The sequence below is a fragment of the Asterias rubens genome, chromosome 18 (assembly GCF_902459465.1).
Source record: "Asterias rubens chromosome 18, eAstRub1.3, whole genome shotgun sequence".
In the NCBI taxonomy this organism is placed as follows: domain Eukaryota; kingdom Metazoa; phylum Echinodermata; class Asteroidea; order Forcipulatida; family Asteriidae; genus Asterias; species Asterias rubens.
This window is the reverse complement of record NC_047079.1, coordinates 377,024-399,785: the sequence shown is the minus strand read 5'-3', so window position 1 is coordinate 399,785 and position 22,762 is coordinate 377,024. Positions and strand designations below refer to the sequence as shown.

The window sequence follows — 22,762 nt, the reverse complement described above, 5'->3', positions numbered from 1 at the left end:
TTTGTTTTCATTTTCTGACAATTTTAATCATTTCTAATAATTACGAGACGTAACGATTAAGTCAATGTCAAATACTTTGGTTTATAGGAACATTGGTTTCCAACATCCTCAGTACATTCTTCATTATACCTCAAATATTAATCTTACATCAATATTCTTTGTCAGTTGTTAATGAACCATTAGCTGTTTAATGTATTAGAATAGAATCACCATTGCTAATGATATGTCAAGTAATTGATGTGTAATATTACTCATGTTTATATTGTTAAGCAGTTCATCGTTTTCAACAGTGCGTCTTAACACAAAGTTGGAGTGAAAAAGCAGACGATATTATAAAAATCGCACAATGATACACGGTGAACCAAAAACGGTGTATTAATATAAACTATATGGCAGAAAAAAATAAACTATTTATATACTTCATTATGCACCTCATATTTCTAAGTTTTTAACACAAAAGTTTATCTTACAATACAATACAGAAATAATCTATAAACGTATATATATTTGTAATTGAATCTCTTAATATTCAAAAAGCGCAATATGTACAATAAGCCTGACATTCTATTTACAATGTAATTAATTCTATAACTCATCTTTCGTAAATGTTGGTTGTGTTAAAAAAAAAAAATTAAAAAGGAGGAGATTGACAACTAAATCACAGACAAATTCGTGCCTGAATGGAATCTACGCCAATATACCGGTATTTATCCCTATAGTGTCGACTTAATCTAGCAGATAAAATCAACGTCAACATACCATTCGTAACAGTTTCACATAGTATTTTCTTGAAATTTGCCATAATACAGTCATTACATGTACACAGTCAAAGAAGCTGCATTGGCCAGTACATTACTAATGGTCTCAACCCAAGTACACCACGAGAACCAGTGTACATAGAGAAGGGTCATGTACAATTCCCATACAATTGGGTTCTGTATTTATAAGAGATTTAGGGAAAGAGGGATGTTCTTAAAGGTGTGAAACTTTTATAAATTGTCCCTAATCATACGAAGGGTCATAACCTGTGACATACTCTGAACAGGGGTCATGACCTGTGACTTTAATCCATTATGAATGGTAGGTAATGTTTATCACATCTGTACAAACTAACTGTACTAGCAGCCATGCCATTAAAGGAACTTAAGAGTATATTATCAAATAAAAAACACCAATTCATACAAGCCATCTCATAGATTTCGCCGCACACTCTTAAATAAGTTAGTATTTACAAAAACTTTTTGGTCAAATTTTGTTTAAATTTACAATAATTAGCTTTAAAAATACAAACAATTTATTATGTCACTATCTATTGAATAAAGACTTGTCTGTAGAGCACACAACTATACTATGTGAATGTTTGTTTTAATTGTGATGTTATAGCCCTGTCATTATGCCAGTTATATAGTTTACCAATAACATACATGAAGCATATGTTATTCAGAACTCAACCTGAAAACTACAAGATTTAAAATGACAATAACTTTCTCTGAAAACACTTTTGTTTAATGTCGTCTTACACCATGTTGATAAATAATGCGAATTGCTATTGCCTAACTGTATGTTAGCATGTTTGCGTGCTATATTACTCAGACTAGTGCTTCCATCTGTATTTTCTTTCCTCGTCTGATGAGGGTGTCCTTGTTGCTAGGGAGGGCAGAAGTGTTGTTAATAAACTACTACTTCCATCTATTCAACAAACATAAAAGAAAACAACAATAAATACATGAAAATTCACTGAAAAAGGATTGGAATTAATGAATATGCTGATTGCAGTTGAATTTCTTTGTCTATTTTCAACAGCATGATAGATTTGCATTTGCTGACCCTACACTGATCCTAAACATTAACAAGATTGATAACCGCCATTGTTTGAAGTATGGACATTCGATGACCTTTATAACAAACACTGATGAAGTGAAATCATTGAAGTTACCATGACAACATGAGAAAGAATAAAGAGAGATTAAATTACCTGCACACACTGGACAACATTCACCCTTGATCTCTGTTGTTTCTTCGCATGATAATTTGGGACAGTTCTTCTTCTTGCATTTCGTTGAGCCGTTCTGCAGAAAATAAGAAATATTATTTAACATTTTGCAAAATGAACCTTTGTTAGCGTATTTGAGGGAAATTTGTATTTTTCACTTTGAGTTACTGTCTTATTGGACAATTGTTTTGTGATGATCGTTATTCCAGCTTGCTCAACTGAAATTAACAATGATATGTCGGTTTGAATCCTCACATTTGAGATCTAAGATGTCTGTCTGAGATCCACTAATGATATTCTTCCATGTCCAATCAACTTTCTGATCAATGCTTTCAGTCTGTTTCATGGCTCTGCTTACTGCGGAATTCAATGGTCGCTTAAAAGGTTATCAAACTTTTTGTGTGTTGTGTGAGAACACATAGGCACAAACAACAACTCCCTACCAACCTATGAAGGTTTGCACTTAGAGTGCTATGGTAGACCTGATTGTTTGCTTATAACAAGTAAAAACATAAAATTTACCGCAGGCATTTTTAAGCATCTTTGCAGAGGTTAGTACATTTCTTTGGACGTAAGAGGATAATATTGAAAATGGAAGCTAAGCAAGAAAAAAGAAAGAAAAAAAACGTTCTTTACAAAACTCACACTGTTTGATTGTATTATGACATAAGTTCCTGAGTTAAAAGAGCAACTTTAAGTTGATGCATTTTTTAATACAAATCGCTTTTCTGCTTTTTTCCGTATAGTTTAACATTACACTGCTCTCCAACATAGATGTTAGAAAGTGACTTGTTGATTAATGAGGATGTAAGAATTGAATAGTACTCATGCTCACTTTGCATCTGCATTTGACGCAGTAGGAGGTCCCAAAGGGAGGAATATTTGGGTGCCATTCTTCACCATTCCTGTAGAAATCTCCTTGGAATGAACATCCTGTGGCAAAACAATAGCGGCAATGCATTGAACAACAAAATCAAGCAGGAAGCAAACAATAACAAAGAAAGTGTCCAAATAAAATGCAAAGTAATGACTGGAAACAAATTGAAAAGCATATTGTATAAAAACAAGTGTTAAAAATATTAAGCCTTCTTCAAATACACATTGAAGAAACAAAATGAATGCTGCATTCCGTTTTTAGCATTGATTGAAATGGCAAACTGTCTGACCTCTTTCTACTTCATCAGCTTGAATGACGTCACTCTCAGCAGGCTCAGGAGTTGTAGAAGGCTCTTCTGTTTACAACCACAAAAACAAATACAGATTTAGACATTGAATCATTCCATTCTCTCTTTTGTGAGTTTCTAAAGAAAAACATCATTCAAAACTTCATTTGAGTGTGTGCCTCAAACTCAAGTTAATGACAAGTTCAAATAAAATGGCAGATTTGAATTAAAAGAGTAAGTGCCTACTATAAAAGAGGAGAGTGGTAGTATCTTCCTTGACATGTTATTCATTGAAAGAGTTAGTAGGCCTACCTACCAGAACAAGTGAGAGAGTTAGTACCTAGAAGGACAGGGTTGATTTTAGAGAATTAGTACCACTCTGACAGGTTTAAATTGAGATAGTTAATACCTATCAGAACATTATATGAGAGACCAGAATCTAATTTCATAGTGCTTCTTAGCACAATAATTTGCTTAGCATGAAATTTCTTCCTTGATAAAAACAGAATTGCCAGCCAAGTGATTTTCAGGATAAACAAACAACAGCTTAATATGCAACAAATGGAAATTTAGTCGGTAATCCTATTTTATAAAGGAAGAAATTCCACGCTTAGCATATTTTGGTGCTTAGCAGCTCTATAAAATTGGGCCCATGACAACCTTGAACTGAAAGAATAATACCTAAATAGGTGAAAGAGTAAGTACCTATTAAAATAATAGTTAGGAAGGTTTTGAATTGACCTGTGCTTACCAGGACATGTTTGACAGCAGTCAGACAGGTTAATCCGCACTGGTTTCTTGCATTCTAGTTTAGGACATTGTACCCTCTGACAGTCATATTGGCCTCCGGACTGAAATATAACAAACATTTCAAATTCAATCAAATACAATGTATACCTTTACTTGTTATAACAAATGTATTTTAATATCTATCAATACAAGGTTAGCTTACAGGTAAATAAAATATCTCTTTCACAAGAAGTTGTGGTTCCCGAAAAAGCTGGAATTAAGATAAGTTTACTCTACTGGTCTCTTGATGTATGGAACAGGAAACTCTGTTAGTCTAGGATGAGTGAGTATACTGTTTAAGAAGTTGGGACTACAATACAACTTTAGGTTCTTCTCAGATTCACCATTTTTACAACAGGAGAATTTTATCCACCGGGCTGTCACCCATAAACTAACTTGTAGTCGTATTTACAATATGAGCTTCATGGTCCATCCAAGATTGCATTTCCAGATTTTCAAAGTTAAAACTATTTCTGAGCCCCCAAAAATGTTTGAAAATAAGGCCTAGGGCAGTTTGTGTTAAATACTGGTACAGTAAGTTATTAAGCAGATACATTAATCTGTACTCACGAGGCATGTGCAGATAGCACATTGTATGTAGCCAAACGGAGGCACAAATGGATGCCATTGAGATCCAATACTGTGATACTTTTTATCGCCTTCAAAAAAACAACTGTCTGTATCTTGATACACCTCCTCCGCTGTAACAAAAACGAAAAGGAAATTATACTTCTTGATTTCTACAATAATATAGGTGAAAAACCTTCAGCATTGGGTGGATAATCCAAACAAATCATTAACTGGCATGCTGTGCTGGTCAATGTTATACAAAGACTCAAGTTTCAAGGTTGCCTTTAAGCAACATTTGCATCCAATTTACAAAACAGAAAACATTCCTGATTGAATGGCACATACAATAAGATAGTTATGGACGAGTTTTAGAGATCAAGTCCATGGGATATTCATTATTGAATTATATTTACTATCCTTATTGAAACCATAGAGAGAGCCTCCATGTTCAAACTGCTGGCTGCAACTATATTTTACCTGGCAAAGGGCAGACTGGACAGCACTCTCCGTTGATGCTGATTGGGTCAGTACAAGCAAGCTGGGGACAAACCACTGGATCACATATCACTACACCTCTCTGAAACACAATCCAAACAAGCACAGTTTAATTCAGGTATGTCATTGTGGAAAATTAGATGAATGATAGACTAACCAAGGTGCCCGCACCACACTGCTCTTTCTTAAAGTAGAGAAGGACTTTATCATTAAGCAAATTTAAATACATCAGATAAAAGTATTTTCCTATTTACAAAGTTGACCTTGGTAATAGAATCTAATGGTTCCACTTACTTTACATGTACAAGTAGCACATGTAGGATCGTATTCAGGAGACCATGTAGAGCCTGATGTTCTAAAACGTTTCTCAAAGAAACAAGAATTAGGAAGTGACTCTACACTACCACCATGTGAAGCATCATCCTCAATCAATGCAGGTCGATCAAATGGCAGACGAGATCCAGTAGCCGCTGTGCTGTAGCAGCTATTTGGCAGCACCACCTGTTATACAATCAATACAATTCTGAAGTGAAACACAGCACTCATGATGAAATGACCACAATGCGGATAACTGCTGATACTGTAATAAGATAACTCACCAATCCACGGATTTCCCCATCTCGATGATTCTTGGAGCTAACTTGGATGAAAGCATTACCATTATCCATAGCTTCTAACAAGGATGATGACACATCATTTAGGACACCACTGGCCTAGAAATTAAGCAGACATGATCCCATTACTTATTGAATGTCTTGGCTTTTACAAAGAAGAATTAGAAAAACATCAATCACCTAGACATAAGATACACCATAAGATATTCAAAAATATAAATAGCAACTTGATTCTTAAGAGTGGACGTGTTTGAAATCTCTGAAAATCATGATCATCATTATCAAAATTACTATAATGTTTCTAAAGAGCGGGAAAGTTCACACAAAACATTAACAATGCATTACAAAAAAACTGTGATAGCACAGAACTCATGAATGTTTATTTGATTAAAATCCATCCGTTGTCCAAGATCTGTTAGCCTGTCCCAACAGATAGGTATAGCAAACTTCAGGCAGCGAACAAAAAACTAAATGGTGAAAGACGGATTTGTAAAATCCTAATTGTAGATTATTTACCAGATTTCGTTGGACTTCATTTAAGACATGTCTGACGATAAACTGGTCCCCATTAATATCTCCAATCTCAGCAAATATGTGATCTACAGTTCCATCTGGTACCCGGGCTTCATCTCCATTCAGTCCCACTACAGATACTTGATAATGTAAAGCACAAGATGAATCCAGTACCATGAAGGCATGGCCTCCAGCACCAGTTAGCTGTGGTGGATTGATTATACTGCCTGAAAGCTGCACTGGCATTCCTATCAAATCAAACAAGAAAAACACTTAAGTCATCAAAAACATCTACTAATGATGGTTAAGTTATCGAATACATCTACTGATGATGGATGGCTTTTGACTGACAGCCCCAAACAAAGATGGTGACATCATAGGGAGACTGCCAACATATATACAGCTGAAAAGCTCAGGTGGGAGAGCACTGGCACCTTATCGTGAAAGTCATGGGTTTGACTCTCAAAACGTTTGAAATATGAATTAATGACACTTTTGCAGTTTAACTTTGAATTCTATTATATCCTTCTATTGACGAATTATTGTGTTGCCGTATATTGTCTTTGGTTATCAAAATAGACTATGGACCAACCTTTGTAGTTTGCAAGAGATGTTGAATATGGAAGCAATGATATCTTTCCACGTAACTCTGATGTTTCGTAAGCCTCAGTTGCTACATTGATGTACAAGCCATCGTGTAAGAGTTGATGAATCTCCTTAGCTTTAGCCTTACTGTATTTCCCAGAAGCCTGAAAGAAACGAAATACAATCATATGTTAATGTTATCACCAACGACCAAGGAAAGATCAATCCGATCATCCTAAGAAATGTTCCAACTCCAAATATTATGTTAACAAAATGTACGTTAGAATTAGTATATATTGAAATGCCTGATCATTCTCACACCTTTTGCATAATACTAATGTTTTTAGAAACTAGAATATTGGAATGATTGTAACCTTCAAACTAGAGAACTAGACAGAATGTCCGTTCCTATAATCAGTAAAACATTATTTGCATTAAATCTAGTACCGTTAACATCCACCGAATGTTGAGTCCAGGGGCAGTTTAAACTTCTCTGTAAAAATATATGTCTTTTGAAATGTTGGATCTTACCTGGCCATCTCTGTAGTCTTTCAATATGTCAGCAACAATGCGACGCTTACGTCGATTCTTTGGATCACCTTCTATTGTCAAGCCAACCACATTTGTCCTTAACCCAGTCAACAAAATCTAAAAAATAACCAAACACATTTTAGTTATCACATAGTTAGCTTTTCGACCCATTAGTCAAATGTGCGTTTTGTGATTTTGGATTGATATCAATAAAATAATGTTTGATTTACCTTATACTTGATATTTCCTTTGTCGTCTACACTGATTATAGCTGAGCCACTTGCCCCAGTGGCTTTAGGTCTATCCAGAGCTTGACTTCCAGACAAAACAGCATGTAAAGCTACCAATATAAAACACAATTCATGTTACAACATCACACATCAAATCAACCACAGGAGCAATAACAAATTACTGTAAAACGTTTAAAGAAGATGTATATACTCACTGTTGCATGACGACATTGGTGTGAGAGGACCAGCCAGTTCTCCATCTTGTCCCTCTACCATGATACTGATTGTTAATTGACCTCTTGCCATACTCTTCTGCATCTTGGTTGCTAAATTGTCCCATACATCAGCGATATCCAAATCCTAAATTGTAGTAAATTACAAATTTTCTGCTACATTAATTCTGCTATTAGATGCTGTAAAACATTTTAATCAATTTTTACAGTAAGAATCAAATTATTATTCATAAGTGGTGACTTATAAACAAATAACTTACATCAGGAAGAACCGTCTTGCGCGTTTCTTTGACCACATCTCTGCCTTTCTTCAGTTGCAATATAAAAGTAACTTCTTGTGACCGCTCAGTGTTTTCAGTGATTCCATCTACCAGAGTGGCAAAGTCCAGCTGGTCTCCATTGCCTGTTACAGCAACCATCATCACACCTCCAGATCCAAGACGATCTGTAGTCTTACGAGATCTCCCATTCCCTTTATCTTTACGCGTCAGCAAAGCACTGAAAGATTCTATCAAAGGACATTTGTTCATTTGTTAATTTCATTCATTTTATTCATGATAACTTGCCAGATATCAAAATGTGTTTACTTTCAAATTCCATTGTCTAATGTTGTTAGTTGAGTCAGTTTCAAGTTAGTGATAGACCAATCATTGCACAGTATGTGTTATATGTGATAGAACAATCATTGAAGCTGAAATTTAAACCAAAAAAATTGATTGATAAAAAATTGTTTTGGGTTCTTTGGGGTTATTAAAGATTATTCCCAACCAATTACAGACCAATTACTTACCATCTTCCAAAGCTCGATGTCTCATCACTCGACCTCGGACTTCTCCTCCAGGATGAGATGTTGTTGCTAAAGTCAAAAAGAGTAGTTTACTCTCAAGATACTGGATATATGTCTGAGGAATGTTTTTCCACTGACCACATATCTGGGCAAAGGCAAAAAGGAAAGATAACAGTTATTGCTTATATGGCAGTTTACTAGTTAACTTTTACAACATTTCCATTTCTCATAACTGCAAAACTCTTTGATCAAATATTCAAGATTTATCACTTGACATTTGAGTTATCTTACCATTTCAGTGCCTTCCTCAATGTCAATGAAATGCAGAGTATTATTCAATGCATCTGTAAACACCAAACTAGTAGGTTGATCCATTCTGTAAACAAATGAATGTCAAGAAACTTCATTATACATATAACTCTGTCATAATCCTATTGCTTCTCACATAAAATGTTTCTATGCAGAATCAAATTCACTAAAACAAACTATTTCAATCGTGTTTTTAAAACTTAAGTGGCATAACTGTATTAACATGAGTGTTTAATGGTTAACTTAAGTTCATCTTCATTTTTAAGACGAAAAGACTTTAATGAGAACAGAAGATGCAACATGTCAATATAATACCTAGCAGCGTTAAAAACAGTAACAAATACTACAAAGTAGAATTAGATTAAAACATAAAGCACAGCTTCTCAATAATGATATTATGAAGTATGACCTACCTTCTGAATATGATTGAGTAATAGAGTGTTTCCTCCAGTAATGAAAGTGATGCTCTCGCAACAGCATTAGTTCTTATATCAATCAGTGTGCCAGTCAGCATAGCAACATAGACTAGGAGGATAAATTAAACAAAATAGGTAAAAGAAAGGGAAAGAGTAAGCCAAGCCTCCCATCACACTGGATTTTACAAAAATGAAAATTTCTATATACTGTATTACAAATAAAACAGTTGGCAAAGAATTGTTGGCGCAGGAAAGTAAAGGGAACATAATTGAAAATGAATGCTATTTTGTGCATACCTTCTCCAGTAAATGGTGTACTTATTGTATCATCAGAAAAGCCTGATGGTCTATCACGGCTTGGTTTACCACCTTCTTCTGGTTTAGTACTGCCACTGCCACCTGTTAATATATCCAATTGAAACACGCCATTAGTATAGCGTATACATTATGAGCCAATCAATTAGGTAGGAGCAAGTGATGAAAAACTAGCAAACATTTCACATGGACTTGACCTTTATCCACTATACGTCTGATGTTGTTAAAAACGACTGTTGTTGTATAAAACAATGTTGAACACCCTGAGATAGGCTGAGTAGGCTTTTAAACAACATCTCATACTTTCATAGTGGCTTGAACTTTGTTTGCTTCTTCAAGTTGAACTATCCATATGTAAGTGTAGAAAACGAACGAAGTGGTATTGTATTATCAAGTATATTAGACTGGGAATCATACTCGTTCCTTAGAAAATATAAATAACAGTTTGCAATTTGGACTATTTGAATGCAACTGGAATAACTGCCACATGTTATAAATACGTGAGGACTTTTCTCTAAGTTGAAATTTCACGTTTTATTTTAATCACAGAGTTCATTACGTGAACATTCAGGGGAACTAACTTGGGACTCAACTCTACAGCCTATTATAGACTCATAACATTCTTGAATACGACAGTGATTCATTAGTTATATCCATTTCAACCCACACTAAAGGGTAATAACTTGCCATAAGGCATTCAATCATTTCTATGATCATGAGACCTATACTTGAACGTCAATGGAACAGTGATATTTATAGAGAAATTCCTTCACAAACAGAATGCGAAAGACTTTTTCAGAATCATTAGTATGCCCTCACCGGTTTTGGGGGGGGGGGGGGGGGGGGTGAATGTGCGTATGTTGCTTGCATGCGAGTGTTACATCCCCATTCCTACACCCTTTAAAACATTAACCGGCATATCAACTGATGACGTTACGGCAAGTTTTTCTATTTTCTACACCCAGATATCAAATTCGAATTATAAGTGGATGTACTACGCAACTTTTCTTATAGCTGCTCTGAACAATAGTGATGACGAACACACACACGAACACTGCATCACGCATACCAATCTCGGCTTGAGACTATTACAAGAACCAAGGGTTGTCCCTCAAATGATGCACACAACAGAGTCAGTTACTTATAACTTCAATTCCAAAAACACAACACAATTTCCCTGTTCGTGTCTGGGGCCACACTGTTAACCGACAAACAATTCACCGGGGATGATTGGTTGCACGCGTGGCGCTATTTTTACACCTAAAATACGTTGCAGAAAACCACTTACTTGGTGCGTGAGAACTTACAAAAATTACGTTGACCTCTTAATAATAATGTTTCTCTGTCACTAACGACTGCGCCAAAGTTCAACTGATAAGTTCAGCAATTTTCGGGAACAAAAATAGCAGGTGCCATCTTGTATACTCGCTAATAAACATAGAAATGGTTTCAACCCAAATCTTATTTTGAATCTCCAACCTCAAATATCGGCCGACGCCTACTCCCACCATGCAGCGAAACAGCAGCCATCTTTTGTCCACAACAGTTTGATGTTTATTTGTTCAAATATCCATGATACTTAGTCGTTTTCAATGTGCATTTATGAGTGATAATTTACGATGAGTTTAAGGACCTGGGAATTGTGGAATTGCATCTAAAGATCATGGACCTATTTCAAGGCCATGATTTGGTAGTTTCCGCTGTGCATGGTGCCGATACCTTACTGTGATGAGTTCGGGGACCGCATGGTATGCAGCTTCAGTCTCCCATACCCATGGCAAGTGCAGTGAAAACAACCAAGAGTTCAACTGCGACTTGAACTTTATTCCGCTGGGTATCGTTGAGAACAAAATTGAAAATCCAGAGAAGGCATGCAAATGCTTTTAAAACCTTCATAAATTAACAACTTTCAGACTGTTTTCTAATTAAGCTAGTACATTTTGTTTCCTAATTTCAGTGAAGTTGAACGGTGTCGACAAAGACATGAATCAGATATTGAAAAGAATGAGATGTTGACGGATAGAGGCTGTCTGCGAGGGGTTTGTATGGAGCAACCCGAAGCTGATGTACTTTACCAACAGCTTGAATTCATTGACTAAAAAGTAAATGACAAATTGAGTTAAGTCAACTAATGCCATAGTGGAGCCGTTTGTTGTTAAAACATTTTGGCAATTTTCGCGAGAAACAAAAACAAAAGCATACACAACAAATTTAGATGATTCATAAACTTACGGAATATTCCGATGCTTCTTCGCATTTGACGACACTTAAAATTACACAAGGCTCATACACAACGCATACAAATTAATTGGGAACGATGTACATAGGCAACTTATAATCATCAATATAAATAAAAACATACGTGATTTCAGAAAGAAGCTAAATGCACCCATGGTTGGGGTGGGATGATTGGTAGTGACTTTGAAGTATTAGTCAGCAATTGAGAAGTTGGATGATAGGAGCCTAGAATAGGGTCAAAGGATACAAAGAATCAATGACAATGCAATCAGCTTACTGTTAGATGGGCATGACTTGCAGCATTCGCCTTCTAAGAGAACAGGTTCAACATCAACCGGACATGCAGGTTCCACGCAATCCTTCTTAATATCGCGGCAATTTACTCTTCCTGTCAGACGTCCATCTTTGGCATGCTGAATAACAAAAATACAACAGATTAGATCTTCACAGTTCTCAGCTTTCAAAACAGAATAATAATGTAGGCCCAATATAGGTAAAAAACACAGCCTATGGCCTAACAAAACATAGAACTCTCATTACTTTAATGCTGTCCGTTTGAATAACTTTACCTTAGACTGGTTGTTACTAACTTGAGGGGTATTTATAAAGCGTGATATAATCGGTTACAAACAGCAGACTAATAATTAGTTATATCATCAGCAATATTGTTAATTATTAATTGCGTACAATGTTTGCGTACAATGTTTGAGACTGGTGACGCAGGTACTAACACGACATACGTCTTGACAGAATGGATTACGCGACACACCCCACGGGGCCGGACTGGACACAAAGGGCGATACCAGTCGGTGTCCGATGGTCAGAGCGCCTGACTCTATTGCTCTATCTACCCATAAACGATACCGTCTCTGAACATCATGGGACAATGGGGAAATTGCATTTCCGTATCACATTCAAGCTGAAGACAAATACCACAAACTATTTGTCATCAAATGACAACTCCTCTTACAGACCCGACCGCAAAAACCATGACGTCTAACCACAAAGTTGAGTCTTCATAACTTTTTAAAACAAATTGGCAAAAAATTAACCAGCAACTACTGAACTGATCGGTTGCATCTCATCCTGTCTGAAAAACATGACAGACAAACTAGCTTGGAAATCTCAATGGGTCCGTGCCGTGTATAGCCAGGATTCAATTTATTAGTCTTTAATCAAGTCGGATTAGTAAAATGTCCCCATTATATCACAGTGATTGGTTTTTCTGTCAATCAAATCAATGCGATCAAACTGAGGAATCAGAATGCATGTGCTAGGGTACCGGTATCGCCTATTATTCTACACATTGGAAAAACCCAAGCAATTACAGCATGAAGTTCTATTCCTTTCAAACTATTCTTATTAGTGTAGTCAATCTATATAGTTTCGAGAATGTTTGCTTGAGAATGAAATACAGCTGCTTAAATATTGGCTTATTAATAATAATACATTGTTGCACCGTTTTCAAGATCTAAATACAAAACTCAGGAAAACGTAAAATATTTATAACAATAATTATCTAACAAAAATCTTGATATTATTATTTAGAGCAAATTTCAGTTTCATCGTTTTGACAGGTTTCTTGAAAAATAGTATACATTATTCATGGCGAGGTTTACAAAACTGTTGCATTGTTCACAGAATGTGATCGAATCGATTAAAGGCCGACACAGTGACATAATACATGTAGAATTTTGGTTTCATTCTTAACGTGAATAATACACGTTATAAATGAAGGATGGTATAGTGAGATGACGGCCTTCTATGCATTCAAAATGATTCAACTTCGATCTCAGCATTCTCTAGCCGTTAGAACTTACTTCCAAACAGCATTTGAGGACCAATTGGCTTATTATATAAAGAAGTACCTGCACAACATGTGACATCGTGAGGGGATAGACAAAGAAAAACACATCGACCCCTCCCAAAGAAAGCCACATCAAATTAATGAAAACGCATTCTTGAAAACGTTGTTTTTATAGTCGGTTTTATCTGACAATATATTTTCGGCAATAGATATTTCAACAGAAATTGTTGATGTTTGATGGAGGTCGATACTCTATGCACAGCACGTGGCGGTAATACGTACCATATGGAGTTATAATATCAAGACGCCACTTGGCTGTCTAAACTAACTCAACTTGTTGCAGACAATTCAGTTAATAATAAGACTGACTACATGACCTATAAACTATTCCTACGTGATATTATTATGGTTATTTCAAGCTTTATTAAAAGGAGAATATTGAAAGTGGATTGTAACCACGACATTATTGTACCAGGTCGGCCATGCGATGCAAACATGCCGACAGTAAACTGCAAGAGTAATTAATTATGTCATTATTTCAACAAACACATCAAACCTACGAAAGTTCGGATGTCACTTTTTAGTGAAAACAACTGAAAACGAATACGTTTCTTTCGAGATTTATGTTTAGGTTGATCAATGCTTACTTATAGATGGCGGTAATTGGAATGAAATTAAAACCATTCAGATTTTGAATTGAAACCAATAATTTCCCTGATAAGTTTAAACAAAACTTTTTTTGTCTAAATGTACTAATTGCACAACAATAGTTTTATTTTATTTTATAAAAGGCTTTGTTTGCCGGTCCGTTGTCACGCCGAGAATTTGTTGAAAATTAAAGAATGTGTGACGTCAAGATATGGGCCACTATGTGAAAATATGATTTGGTACCACACCGAGTCGCCTGATCTGCCACCTAAACCTGGATTGCCTCTGGGCAAAGCGAGGTGCCAACCAACATAATCCTTAATTGACAATCTCAAACGGTCAATTTGTCGCCTGTCTTGCCCCAATTTTTGTCAGAGTGGAAAATATTTCAAACAGGTGTCGTTTCAAAAGGAAATTATGGATGAACGCCTTTTATAATCTACATGATAGAAAGATATGTACACTACATTTCGTGCAAAGACTTCTGGTCAAAGTTATTGTCTAATATTCCGTGTCAGTGCGGTTTATACATGTTAGGTAAACCCAGTTGCTCCATATTATAGTATACGTGTATTTGGGACAATCTGACATGAACCTGTTAAAACACAGGTCTACGCTTTGTGCCGTCTAACCAGCTTATATGTCTATGTGCATGATGACTTGTCTACAAAACTTGTACCATTCTACGGTATAAAGTTCACCTCACTTAATGCATAAAAAGTGATCATTTCAACTTTCATAGATGACTCAGGCAATAAGACAACACAGTATATCCTGCCCCGATCCCCTCCCAAGACAAGTTTAAAGGACAGAAAAATTATTGTAAAGGCCGGTTTGTAGTCGGTCGCGCGATGGTCGTGCGATGGAAATCTTGACGCGCGATCCTAAGACTGAGGCCTAAAAACCGTGTCTTTTTATGATCGCGCGTCAAGATTTCCGACGCCCGACCATCGCGCGACCGACTATAACTCGGCCTTAATGGTGTAGCACATATAAAACGGCCTTTGTGCAGTGCAGTGTAGGCCTACTGCAAAAAATAATGACCGAAATGGCGCACACAAACAATAACGAAGTGGCTTTTAATAACTACAATTCATTCGAATACTGTCAGCCACAACCGGGTAATAATTTAAAATACGACAACATTAACGCATGTGTCTTAAATGCGCACGCAGAGTATAATTACAACCCCTAGGCCCTAGCCTAACAATGTTTCAATATTAATTGCCAACATTTTGTTGAGTAAAAAGGCACTGAAGGAGCAGTATGAATTTAGCGCGGGTCGCGCATGTTCAATCCGGACACAATTAAGATTATGGTTCATGCAGCTGACGGAGTACAAGGCATCACATTGCGGTATAGCCTGGTGCCCAACACAGTGCTTCGTTTACCATATAGGGACCTTTTAAACTATTTTACGAGTTTAAGAAAAAGGCGTTTTCAGAATTGACTGCATTGATTCGTAAATTGTTATGCATTTCATCTTCGATTTTCATGCTTTTAAAAGAAAGAAAAATGTTAAGGCGTCTTGCTTTTATATTGCAATATTGTCACCGTCCATAATGTGTAACTATCCTTTGCATCGTTGAGTGTTTTTAAAAGGCCAGACACAACCCACGTATCCCACGGGACGGTTTAGCTTCGATGAACCAAGCAGAGGGCCAACATGCGATATAACTCATGTCCCTAATTTAGGACTGCTAGTGGCCTGTGCTTAAGAAAAACAGTCGTAAACCTGTCGCTGCCTTGATTATATCTCGGGGACATACTCTACCGTGTTTGAGTAGCTTGCCGCTTCCGTGTCATTTTTTGTACAAACTACGCTAAAAGGTAACTCGTAAAGCCGTTTAAGTGTTAGTTAAAACAATATTTTGTGCATGGCAGTGAACAACCTCATCAGCTTAGTTTATATTGAGAGCAAGTAGGGATCAAGTGAACTAATATGATAATTTGATTCATTTGGCCAATTTAAAACAACTTTGTAGGCCTCATAATATCCCAGAATTGTTTTAACCCGTATATGACAATGTTTACTGGTTTTAATATTCAATGTTATACGACATGGCGTCGGCTTTTGCAAGCTGTTGTACATGTGTGAGAAGCACCTTCTCTATGACGTCACACTTGACTTGGATTTCACCTAGAGATTGAACCCGGATTAAGTCAATCCAATTTTCTACTCTGCACCCCGGAGCTTAGTCTAAGAATAGACGTTGGGTAAATGAGTGTGATAATCGCACTGACCACGCCGATATAAGTCCAGATCATCACGTTCAATATGGGATATATATGGTTCAACCCGTAACAAATTTATATCGTACTTTTCAAAAGGTTCTTGCATCAGGAAAAACAACCAAGTACCATTTGTTTATAAAATAGTTGGCAAAACGATGCTTTAATGCATTTTATGAGCATACCCGTTACACTTGGTGGTTATAACAATTCAAATTGACATTTTAGTGGGTAAGCATTAGAGCAGCGACCCGTTTACAAATACTATACCCACACACAAGTTATCTTGCCTGTGTCTATTAATAATAATATTAACAGATGAAATGTGAGCAAAAAGCCCGTTCATATTGTAGGGGTTCTTGTTTGTTTTGTTTCCGGAATAATGACCCATTAACCATAAATCAAAGCCAAAAGACTAACAGACATAGTCCTTCACATTCCTATATACACAAGGTCTGTCTAGTACTTGGTTGTTAGCCATGGCTCAGGCAGTCACACAGCCCAGGTAGCCTCGTAACGAAACTAAAGGCAATCTCTCGCAAAACAAAAGAATCTTTTGCCAGTTTCTCATCCGTAAGCCTACCGAGTACCTCTTTTTGTATTATGATGATGCGTGAATGTGGATGGCGTTAAAAAGACCATTGGCCGTAGGCCTACTGCTTGCCACAGTAAGCCTACACAGTAAAAAACGGACAGGCACATACAAATCTTAAATTTGACACAGGCTAAATAGGCCTATTACATTCAGCAAAAAGGACCGATACAAATACAACTTCCTTTAACATCTAAATAAACTATGTGGAATGCTGTTTGAGAATGTTGTTTTTGAAGATGGATTTTCGGATGAAGGAAATTGAACTTACCGGTATACATTCACAGTCCATGCATGCCATTTCACCAAAGCCAAGGTCTGGATGCCAGTGCGTGTCAAGATCATAGAAAACTTCGTCAAATATGCAACCTGTTGATGGGTATATGAGACAATCAGTTAATATCAACAATCTGCTTAAACTAATAATGCTATGATTGATGTTAACACGGAAGGTTAGAACATACTACAAGTGCATATAAACAACTCAAGTCCACAGATTGTAATTAATCTTCACTGTCAACTTTAATTTGTTTTTAATAGTTCATATAAAATGAGATTTGAACTGAAGTCTAATCTCAAGATGACATTTTTTCACCTCATGCCAAAGTGGGACACTTGAACTTCCCTGGGGAGGGCAGTTTAAGACTATACTTCCTTCATGGAGTGCAATGTTTGTCGCTCTTGGATCGTGACGGGCCAATGATTAAGATAAATAGCTCAAAGGAAGACACATAATTCAAAACATTCCGAGTTAACCAGTCTCCCGCACGTGCGGCAAATACAGCTCAACTTATTTCACTGTTTTAGTCCGATATACTAAACAATGAAAAGCATTAAATTATCAAGAATGTTACCCATCGATGGCAGATTGGGGAAATATATAAACGACCTTTCGCCACCGCAACCAACATACAATGCGATGAAATAAATAATAGAAAAGCAAGTATTGAGGGTTTTCTCACCGTCTGCAAAGTCTGTCTAGCGAGAAATGGAATGGCGTCACATAAGTTATTCCTTCATTAGACACGGGAACCATTTACCCATACAATTCAATTCAGATTGGGCTGATGGGAACAAATAAGTTCCGATTAATAAAAGGCCCAGACATTTCAGACGTGAGGAAATATCGAAAATTGTTCCGTATTTCATATAACATGTTCAAAAACGACATTTCATTTGAATGATTTCTCAAACTATAAGTTATAGTCTATACCAAATTTAACTGCTCAGCAGAAGTTACGGTAAAGTGTTAAATAATGTTCAAATAGTTCACATTTTAAGAACAATCAGTTTGCTGAAGATTCAATAAATCATTGCAAATTTTAAGGTAAACATTAAATTGTATGCATTGGTTGAAGTGTGGATGAGAACGAATAAGACTTGTACGGCTAGACATGGGTTTTGGTCAATGCATGACAACTTTCTTTGCGATCTTTTTTGATGTGATCATTTAGTCTTGATTTTTTTTTGGCGGCATCCCCTAGGAGCCATAGTTAACCACATTAAAGTCAAATCAATCATCATTAAGCCTATAAACCAACGAGTACCCCACACTTCGCATACACAATCAGCCAACGGGCAAAAATACTTTATTCTCCTGTGACTTTGAATGTGTTTTAAAAGAAACCTCGGCTCCAAAAGTTTATGCATGTCCTGGTTGCAATGAAAGCGTCGATTCATTTCGGATCTATACGGGCAAAGTTGATTTCACACCCCACCATTTTTCTTTGAATTGCAGCTTACCATATATCATAACAATGAAAAGAACCTAATTTGTTATCGCAACCAAGTATCTGCATTGGCTGCATTTACATGTATTGTTCGGTAGGATTACAAAGTATGTTTACATTCTAGATGCGAGTATATTGAATGTTGGTTATAAACATTCATTGTCTTACTTATTGCATCTATAACTTCACCATAAACCGTTCATTCATTATACAGACTCTTTGATGTTTTTAATCGGGAAGTTCATAACTCGCAACTGCACTGAAATGTATTTTGATTATGCGATCAAATCAATTCAAACTGACAAGCTTTTTTGTTCAAATAGTTTAAGCCAAAACTATCTGGATGGCACATAATGTGGCACAGTGTGGAGAGACGACTATAAGAAAATGCACGGTTCATACTTTCCATCATATAGCTGTGTCCCCGTGGAAGTATATTTTGAGCACCAGCGGCCAACATGACCACTAACTAATCATAGATAATGAAACACATGACTTCAGTTTACGGAGATAAATCTGTTAAACTTATAACTGGATTGAACCGCCATCAAATCCCTACAATTTTCATTTTAAATACGTCACAGGCAAAGCAGCTTTTGAGTTTATTGTGTCATGTGCTTTGCAGGCAGTGTGTATTGGTCCAACGATTTGATCTTAAGCTCTACTCATTCATCTCAATTAGATCAATTGCTTTTATTGAAGTACCTTTATTTCCAAAATTACACCCTCATTTCCTTTTTGGTTTAATGAGTAACGCACATAATGGTTATCTGTTTACGCAATGCACGAAGTGTCTTCGACAGGGTTGAATCGCTGCATCTATTCCGAAACTGTTCACTGCATCTTATTCCATGCAATCATGACAAACAGGCGTTGTAAATCTTAGATGGTGTAAATGAAAAGCAAGTTCACTTGTGTAAGTTCAAGTGCGATGACATTTTGACAAACATTTCTGGTCCGTTATGGCTGATCGCAGGTGCAGGTATAAGATGGTGTTGCTCAAGACGCGGTTATGCAAGCACAGCTGTGGGTATCCACCGCTGAGTCCCCCGGTAACCTTACTGCCAAGGTTCAGTCACCGACTAACAACCCACGGCTTCAGCCCAACATCATCTGCATCTGTATACATTATTTCCAGGCCAATAAATCTAAAATACGCTAAACTTTTGAGTGTGTATAAGTTGTTTAGTGCCAAAAAATACTGTTGTGAAATTTCATTCACAGTGTGATAAGAAATAGACGGCAAAGTGCAAAATATTAACTTTGTATCTTTCTCATTCAAAGTCATATTACAGTTCATGGTAAACATGTAAATAAGAACAATTCAATATATCAGTTACGATTCATAATTGAAACCTTTGACTTGCTGTGGTATGCTTACTATGCTGTTATCACATCACACTATGTGAACCTACTGCGTACATAGTCCAATCTACTTCTTATAGTGATTAGCTTGCAAACACATGGGAGATATTCACGTACACAGCAAACGCCAACTCGCTAAAAAATACAAACTCTACATTACACATCTTAAAACAAAACATACGCGAGTTTTGATTATACTGCCAGGGAAAGCTATCGCATGGTAGGCCGTGAAAATTTGCATTTTATGGATTGCATTTATAAATACTTTACATGAAATACTAAGTTTTAATGAATAGCATGGGTATCCTCACACAACCCAACCTGTCAAATTTGCAGATTATTGGCTTAAATGTCTAAATTACTAGTTTGGACAAACACGCATAGCCCTATAGAATGTTCTAGCTTAAAACGTTCATCTATAATAATAAACCATTTTAGATCTTAAGATTTTTGTTCATCATTTTTGGAAACATAACAATGAACCAACCGAGTTTTGATTATAATCATTGATGACTGATTAACAAGCAAAGACTGGCACATAATGGCCATGCAAAGTAACATCACTATGTGACTTATTGCGCATGACTGGCCTATAACCACCGAATAAACCAAAGGCAGCGGCGAACAACAAAATACATCTGAAATAATCGTCAGGATAAAAATTATCATGAAGATTATTTCAGATGCTTTATTTTTAAGTTAATGAAATATTCAGGCATTTGAAGTTGAGATTTGGACTAGTGTTCTTGTTCAACAGGTCTGGCTGCTGCAGACCGCGTGCTGTGTATAGCATGTTTGGCTGTTCACCATTAATCATGAAAAGAAAACAAATTGTGCAGGTCTAGTAAACTTCGGTAGCCTTATGGCAAGAGGGTCAACTCAAACCGTAAACAATTTTTATGTCAACTCCAAAGTGTCGAACGTTGTATGGGCTCCTGCATCACTCAAACAAAAATAAGACGAAGATTTTGCACGTAGTGTTGCAATAATCAAGTGCAGGGGTGCTTTTTTAAAGGAACCATTTTAACTGTAACTAAAAATATTGTTGGATAACGATACAGCAACTCATGCAAAATGCACCAATCCATCTTACGGTCTTTATAGTTCTACTATACTGTACAGTTGGATGGTTGCAAGTTGAAATATAGGTCAACCTTCTGCACAACAGCATTCCCTATCTCTAGACTTCATTTTGAAGTTCTCTCTTTACAATTTTTGCAACTTGTTCATAAAAATACTAAGTTGTACAGTTTTCTAAAGCATACAAAACCAAGAATAAGGGAGGGATACAGTTGATTTGCTGAAACGTTAGGTGCCTACACTGTCTATCGCTCACTATTTAGTGTTTATTACATATAATTGAATGACTTTGAACATACCTGGAATGCCCCTTGAGTGTGGTGTATCTGGCTCTGCTATGATAGGGATTTCATGTTGGCTCTTTCTGGCTGCATGTGTTGATGGCATTACAAACGCTAACAAACACGCAACTATCAGCATCTCCCGGACCACTTGGAAAGTTCTCCAATTCATCATTTGACATGTGAGAGCAAGATTGAGAAAAGACATCCCAGCACCTCTGAATATTGTTAGTGATGGGCTTGTATTGTACACTAGATTCAATAAGATGTGTGTTAGATATACACGTCCAGTCAATCTGGTAATGAGTTGTGTTTCTACAGGTACGCCACCCTTTAACGGACACACGCCGTCTCCGACCGCTCTCTTTAATCACGAGTTGATGCCGTAGGATGCTGCTTACTAATGAAAGACCTCGAGGTATGTGTAATGACTCGGGAGGGCGTTACTCGGTCGGTAAGCACCGAGTACTCAGCAAAGTTGAAATGCCGATCACCAAATCGCACTGAGAGCCCCAGGGCGATAAGTACTGTACATACATATACAGCATTGACAGGTACACCTAACGCATTGGTTTCACAATACAATCAGCAAGTTGGTAAAAGGTCTCTCTGACACTAGCATCTCTCTGTCAATTCGTTATGAAGGTGGTTCGGCTGGAGGTAAATCAAGGATCTACGTTCCGGTCAAATGAGCTTACAGGGCGGTAGTATCTAGAAAATAAAAGCGAAGAAACCTGGCTGCCGGAGGCTGCTTGTCGTCCGTCGTCTCATATACGCTCAACGATTGCTATTTATCAAGGACCCTCAACTAAAGTTGGTGACACCAAAGTACACAGGCAGGCCGCTCATGAGACGCTGAGAGGTCGCACAGAGTGTGTCGTAGCTACCCGCAGACCAAGCTCAGCTCTTCTCTATGAACAAATGTGAGTGTAGACAGAGCGTTTTATGCAGTCCAACTTCACAAAATACAGTCACGTTGGCCCTGGGACCAGTACAACCTGTAGGAGACAAAACCAAGACGTTGTACATTATGATAAACTAGCTTGGTCTGCGCATGACATTCTGACGTAGTTCTTCTATGCACACATGCCAGGGAAGAATTTAGTGTGTCTGACAGATAGGTGACTAGAAGATAGGATCAGTTAATCGAAAGGCGATTAATGCCAGACGAATTGAGAAGGCGATTCTCACTTTTCTTTAAGTGCATGGACCCTATACTTGCTATACTCACACAAGTGTCAGCCTA

General features: G+C 36.9%; 1 protein-coding gene across 4 annotated transcripts in view; it reads right to left on the bottom strand.

The window, feature by feature from the left end:
• The window catches only part of LOC117302494 (chordin-like), a 41,339-nt gene continuing 18,577 nt past the window's right edge, over positions 1-22,762 (bottom strand). For 2 of the 4 annotated variants that reach the window (XM_033786450.1, XM_033786449.1), the window contains exons 2-23: positions 21,535-22,514; positions 17,332-17,429; positions 12,059-12,194; positions 9,526-9,627; positions 9,226-9,337; positions 8,795-8,879; positions 8,507-8,648; positions 7,977-8,224; positions 7,699-7,843; positions 7,484-7,593; positions 7,254-7,370; positions 6,730-6,886; positions 6,141-6,385; positions 5,610-5,723; positions 5,305-5,511; positions 4,993-5,092; positions 4,516-4,646; positions 3,908-4,007; positions 3,160-3,225; positions 2,829-2,926; positions 1,976-2,069; positions 1-1,689 (exon numbers count right to left, since the gene is read on the bottom strand). In XM_033786450.1, coding sequence (XP_033642341.1) covers positions 1,595-1,689; positions 1,976-2,069; positions 2,829-2,926; positions 3,160-3,225; positions 3,908-4,007; positions 4,516-4,646; positions 4,993-5,092; positions 5,305-5,511; positions 5,610-5,723; positions 6,141-6,385; positions 6,730-6,886; positions 7,254-7,370; positions 7,484-7,593; positions 7,699-7,843; positions 7,977-8,224; positions 8,507-8,648; positions 8,795-8,879; positions 9,226-9,337; positions 9,526-9,627; positions 12,059-12,194; positions 17,332-17,429; positions 21,535-21,724 — 2,892 coding nt within the window. In that variant the 5' untranslated portion in view covers positions 21,725-22,514 and the 3' untranslated portion in view covers positions 1-1,594. Of the gene's footprint in view, positions 1,690-1,975; positions 2,070-2,828; positions 2,927-3,159; positions 3,226-3,907; positions 4,008-4,515; positions 4,647-4,992; positions 5,093-5,304; positions 5,512-5,609; positions 5,724-6,140; positions 6,386-6,729; positions 6,887-7,253; positions 7,371-7,483; positions 7,594-7,698; positions 7,844-7,976; positions 8,225-8,506; positions 8,649-8,794; positions 8,880-9,225; positions 9,338-9,525; positions 9,628-12,058; positions 12,195-17,331; positions 17,430-21,534; positions 22,650-22,762 lie in introns of those variants that run through there. The other 2 variants (XM_033786451.1, XM_033786452.1) reach the window with 2 other exon arrangements.